The sequence below is a fragment of the Staurois parvus genome, unplaced genomic scaffold (genome assembly GCF_062004578.1).
Source record: "Staurois parvus isolate SC_StPar_1 unplaced genomic scaffold, SC_StPar_1.0 ptg000556l, whole genome shotgun sequence".
Taxonomy (NCBI): Eukaryota; Metazoa; Chordata; class Amphibia; order Anura; family Ranidae; genus Staurois; species Staurois parvus.
In genome coordinates this window covers 1,436,501-1,442,500 of record NW_028318352.1, presented here as the reverse complement: position 1 = coordinate 1,442,500, position 6,000 = coordinate 1,436,501, and the positions used below count along the sequence as shown (strand labels likewise).

Here is a 6,000-nt window from a genome sequence, read left to right as displayed (position 1 = left end):
TTTTTTTCCTTATAAAAACGGGACTCTCAGTGCCAATGGACTTTTTTTTTTTTACTTCAAAGATGTTCCTAACTCCCATCAGACTCTCAAATGACAGAGATTTGACAGTGGTGCCATAAAAAAAAGGAAGAAAGCAAATAAGTATAAGGCTACGTGCACATGGACACGTTTGTTGGTGCAGCGCAAAGACACTGTGGGGTTGATTTACTAAAACTGGAGAGTGCCATATCTGATGCAGCGCTGCATAGAAACCAATCAGCTTCCAGGTTTTATTACCAAAACTTAATTGAACAAGGTGACATTAGAAGCTGATTGGCTACCATGCACAGGTACACCATATTTTGCACTCTCCAGTTTTAGTAAGTCAAACCCCTTGTATTTCTGGTTTTCCAGATATCATAGAGCTGATTCCCAATAGTCTTGAATAGGTGAAGGCTGCTGTACGCAGCTATGCGCTGCTATTTGCATGGAGTAGCACACGCGCAGAGACCTAATACACTGAACGCAACGAATTGCCCATTCATGGCTATGGGTGGCTGTACGGCAGCTCTAGGGCATCTGAAAAACCAGAAATACACAGAGGGGTTGATGTACTAAAACTGGAGAGTGCAAAATCTGGTGCAGCTGCGCATGGAAGCCAATCAGCTTTTAACTTCAGCTTGTTCACTTAAACTTTGACAAAAAAAAAATAGGAAGCTAATTGGTTTCTATGTAGAACTGCACCAGATTTTGCACTCTCCGGTTTACTAAATCAATCCCAGTGTCTTTACCCTGCGTAGGTATACATGCACATGTGGAGTGGAGTTGCCAGCAACATCCAATCATGTTTCACCTTAGTGCATCTGGTGCCATCAGCTGAATTTTTGTGCTCCTTTTCTTTTTTCTAATTGCAATGGCTTATATTATTATTATATTATTAAAATGCTACATTTCCCATATTACTCTACATTGGAAACCTATGGCATTTTTTAAAGGAATAATGCTTAAGGGGATACATGTTTACTATTACTATTGCCTGTCGCAACCTTTCACCTGCGCTGCTACAAAATACCTAGCAACTGTCCTTTTTTTTTAAATATAACTTATCTTAAAAGTTTTCCTTTTTTAAAGTTGTGTTAATTGTACTTAATATTAATTTTTTTCTTGGAGAACTCTCTCCTTTTCTTTTTGTTATTTTATATAATTTAATTTCTAGTTGGTCAATGAAGTTGATTTAATACAGGCATAGAAAGCCCTTAATACGTGCTCACTTTGTTAACTGAATGACAGTAAATTGGGTGAAGCTGTGTTTATTTTGAATATCCAAACATGTGCAAGGGAAATTTAACATACTGGATTATTATTAGTACATGATTGGTCCATTAAAGTGATCACAGTTTCATATTATTTACTAAGCTTAGTGATCATTCACTGTGTATAGTGTGAATAGTTTCTACTTCTTTCATAAATCCAGCACAGTCTATCTAGTGTCCTCATTCATCATTATATAAGAAACTTACTTCTCTAGTTTGACCTATAGTGATTCCCCAGGTCTGTTTATCAGTGGACAGTCTGGTACAGGAATCTAGAGTCAGTATATTTACAGCAACCTGGATTAGTGTTATAGGAGATACATTTTCTGTATTATCTATTAAAGGTCAGATAGAGCTGTAAAGAAATGTTCTGACGCATAGTTTCCCCAAATACATATTTGCTTTATCCACTCTGTGACATTCTAGGCAAAAAATATCTTTTCACATTTTTCACTGTTGTTTACCAAAATCTCATAACTGCAGAACTGGAACTGGTCCAGCAATAAACTCAGCGCCACTTTTACCACAGTAAGGGGAATTCAGAAAAAGAAGGTGGACACTTCCCTCAAGAACAATTGCTGTGTATTATAACATACTATATTGTGCAAGGAAATGATTCCCTTGTTTTGCTGTTTTTTTTAGAAGGAAACATAGACTTGTTTATGATAGTGTAAAACTATGGCTATGGCCCCCCCAAAAAACATACATACGTTTTCAACAGAATGCCACATAGAGCAGCTTTTCTCGACCAAGGTTCTATGGAACCATAGGATTCCTCGGCAAGGAGCTAGTGGTTCCTTGAGCAATGAGCAACTTTTATAGTAACCTCTGACAATGATCTTTTTTTTAGGTTATCTGTAAGGGGGTTCCTTCTCATTGACCACAAATGTAAGGAAAATTCTTTGTAGCGACAATCGTACTAATGTACTCTGTGCTGTAGATATTGTAAATATTAATAGGGGGTCTGAGCACAGAATGTTATTTTAAGGGTTCCTCCATGTTAAAAGGATCAAGAAGGGTGGGCATAGAGGAAGAATTAAAGTATCCCCTCAACATACATTTATAAATCAAAACACAATATCGTGTGTGAAAACCTTGTGTGAGTAACTGTGCTGTGAAAAAAAGTTTAATTCTGCCACAAGGCAGTCGTGACAGCTGCCCCTATTAGGTGAAAACACACTCTAAATACCAAAACCATAAATAAGCAGGTGCTTGCTCAGTATGGTTTCACCATAAACATAAATAACAAATGACATGAAAGATATTACATAAATATGTGTAAAGTGTTATCCCAAAATCACATTCAGTATTAAAAGTCTTATAGTCCATATGAATGAGAGCCCTATAGAGGGGTGCCACTTTGGTCCAGAAAGATCTTCTCCACCACTTGTGAGTAATGTATACATTTCCCACTCACCAGAAGGTGTTGACCCCATAATGGATGGTCAAATATCGCTTAGATGATCAAATGGCATGTGGATTCCCATCTGTAAGCTTTCCTATGGTGGGTCTCCAGGCTCCCCTCCTTTCAATAGTGGCTCTCAGAAGAACTCTTTGGAAATATGATGTGATCTTCTTTGACAGGCAATGTGTAACTAGATCTTCATGTCTATATTCCATTGACTGGCTCCCTGTACCATGCAACCATCAATTACCTCTTCAGATTCTTCACCTGTCAAAGATTCAACGTGGATAGCAGATTCTAGATCAGGCCTTAGTCTTTAGTCCTCTTGTATTGGTGGTATTAGTGTATTATTATAGTAATATGTTCTTATGTGTATCCTTTTGCACTACGTAAAGTAAAAAATAATGATTTGTTTTAAATATTATTATACATGGTAGAAGAAGAGGTCATACATAACACACATTTTTTTCCCTCAAAACTTTAAACACTTTAAGGTCCTGGTGTTTAACTCACAACCCTTTGGTGCTTGCCATAAGGCCCTTGGACCCCAACAAATTGTTGATTTAGTAAAGTGGCTACATTGGCAGTGATCTCTAGTAGATTGTGTAATATGACCCTGGTCTTTGACAGTCTTCTGTAACATGTCTGCAGTCTCAAAACACACCTGTAGCATATTCATAGCCTCTGACATGTTGCTCTAATCTGCTGTTTTTGACAGTCTTTTGTAGTATTATGCATATTGAATTTTTATGTGCAGTTTCTTTGGTGATGCTACGGCTTGCGGTTGAGGAGCCCGATACTTCATTAGTTGACAACCACTGCTTCAAGGCCTCCATTTTTTGCAGGCAAAGAACAGTTTGGGAAGAGCTGTAATATCTAGCACTCAATGAGAAATCAACTGGTGACAGCTTAAAACACTCACACAAGAAATTGCCTGAAAACACCTTTCAACATACTTGCAAAGATAAAAATCCTTTTGAACTTCAGCTAATACATTTACCTAAGATCAGGCTTCATATTAGATTAGCATTGATGTGTAGGGACTGAAGAGAGTTACAATCTTTCGCAGGCCATAGAGATGTATAATGCAACAATTGTGGGTGAATCCATTGCTGGTGTTAAACTTTACCTAACAAATATTTTGGCAGTGCCTACATATGCTTTCCTTTGTAGTCCACTATGTGACTGGAGTTTTCCTTTAAAACAAATCTATTATACCGTACGTGAACCAACATTGCACCATTGCAGAGTAAAAAACAAACAAACACAGAAACCATCTTATTCTTAATTCCCAGCAAGTTACCAGCAACGGAAATTCAGTTGCTTTAGCACTTCTTTTTACATCTCCGACAGTGTAGCAGAATGTTGCACAGAAGCTGTTAGAAGCTCTAATCCTCATCATCATTTTGCTATGTTGGATCCACTAACACTCACAAAACACTAACAAAATAGCACCAATGTTAATAATCTAATCAAATAGCACCAAAAAGTAACAGGCTCTTGGATTCGGAAACTCTGTCTATTCCAAATGAAATCAGTTTTATTTCAATGCCTAAAGAAAACTGATCTGTCAAAGAAAAAGCTGTTGGAATTTCTCAACAAAGCTTTAGCAATACAATCTTTACACTAACCAAAGCATATGTGCGTGTATATACCACTATTAAATCACAAGTAACCCTCTGTTAAACTGAAAAGTACAAATAAGCCCATTCCTAAACTGGCCAATTATGCTCACACCCCAGAGAAACACTGAATGAAATATTGCCACAAAAGCGGTTATGGGAAAAGACTGGGGAGTATACGATGTATGAACTGGAGTCAATATCTATAATTATTACAACCTCTAATAATAATACGCACTCCTACTAAAGCACAGCTTTAACATGCAGCAAATTAATTCTAGATTGCTTGTGAAAGTCCACTTATAGAGACTTTCCTGTCACCAGACTGACAGCTGTAGAGCTAGGCAAGTTTTTTTAGCCAGTCCTGGTATGTTGTGTAATATAGAATGGTATGTCTAGGTAAAAACAGCAAACTGGATATAATTTTTACAGAGGGAGTTGCATATTTGGCCAATTCATATGAAATTGTGAATGGAAGGTGACACCCTACATGAGTAAAGTTGCCTGGAGCAATTGAGTGGAAAGTATACTCAGAATGATACATATATTCCAGACTTGGTCCTCTACTCTAATGAAAAAAGCCTTACAAGTGTTCAGCATTAACTGATTTAAGACTCAAATGAAAGAAAACTCTTTCCAATATCTGTTCAGTTCAAGTTCTCCTATTTTATTCCAGGCGAATGTTTCCCAGTTACAAAGTGAAAGTCACTGGCCTCAATCCAAAGACCAAGTACATCCTTCTTATGGATATTGTGCCAGCTGATGACCACAGATACAAGTTTGCTGATAACAAATGGTAGGTGCTTTTTATTCATATGCTTGCTGTGTGTTTAGGGAGTCAAGTACATTGTATATAGCTAGTTATATGATGTTTAATTATTGGAAGATCCATCTTTCATCAGAAAAGCACATACTATTGTTTTCATATTGAACATGTACTGCATAGTGTCAGCCTTATGTATTCTATTTACCATGGAAAAATGGGGAGCACCATGTATGTCCAAAATAGTTCAAGTCATCATTTCCTACTTTTGGTACACCAGTACTATCAATTGTGCTGGTTGGCATGGCAGGTACTTAGCTATTTCTTTGCAACCTGATCTTACTTTACCAAACCCAAATCTGTCCAAGATAAAATCCGGCTGAATAGTATGGGTTGTAGCATTTTCTTTGTTGAATCAGTTAGTTATTGGTTTGCTTTGAAGAACATGTCAGTAAGCACGGAACATTCTATTGACAACACCCACAAAAACCTTTCACTATAAACACCGATACACTTAGAACCACCATTCTCCAACACTTATCTTCACCCTACAAGCATACCTTATCTCTCTAAATTTTGCAGTTCTCTGCAGTAAATGCTCCTGTAGCCCAACTACTGGAAATCAAAAGCGTAGGTCCAATATCCATGCATGTACCTTGGTGTGATTAACGTGATTGCAAGAACACTTAAAAGCTGATTTTCTAAAGGAGTTGAAAAAATAAACTGAATATTCAATCATCCATATACTTCAATCATCCATACATGTGAAAAGAAAATTGCATAATTGCATAAGATTGGATTATTGAAGTGAATATTCTCACAATTTATTGTGTGTAGATTCTCAACTCCTTCAGTAATGCACACCAACAAAGACATAATTCTGTGTCTCTAGAGGATCCTCCATGCGATAGTTGGATG

At 37.1% G+C, this 6,000-nt stretch overlaps 1 protein-coding gene across 1 annotated transcript in view; it reads left to right on the top strand.

Annotated features, from left to right (window-relative positions):
• TBX5 (T-box transcription factor 5) overlaps positions 1 to 6,000 on the top strand; it is a 77,882-nt gene that overhangs the window by 3,840 nt on the left and 68,042 nt on the right. Inside the window, exon 2 of the mRNA XM_089691210.1 lies at positions 4,996 to 5,115. Coding sequence (XP_089547336.1) covers positions 4,996 to 5,115 — 120 coding nt within the window. The remainder of the gene's footprint in view (positions 1 to 4,995; positions 5,116 to 6,000) is intronic.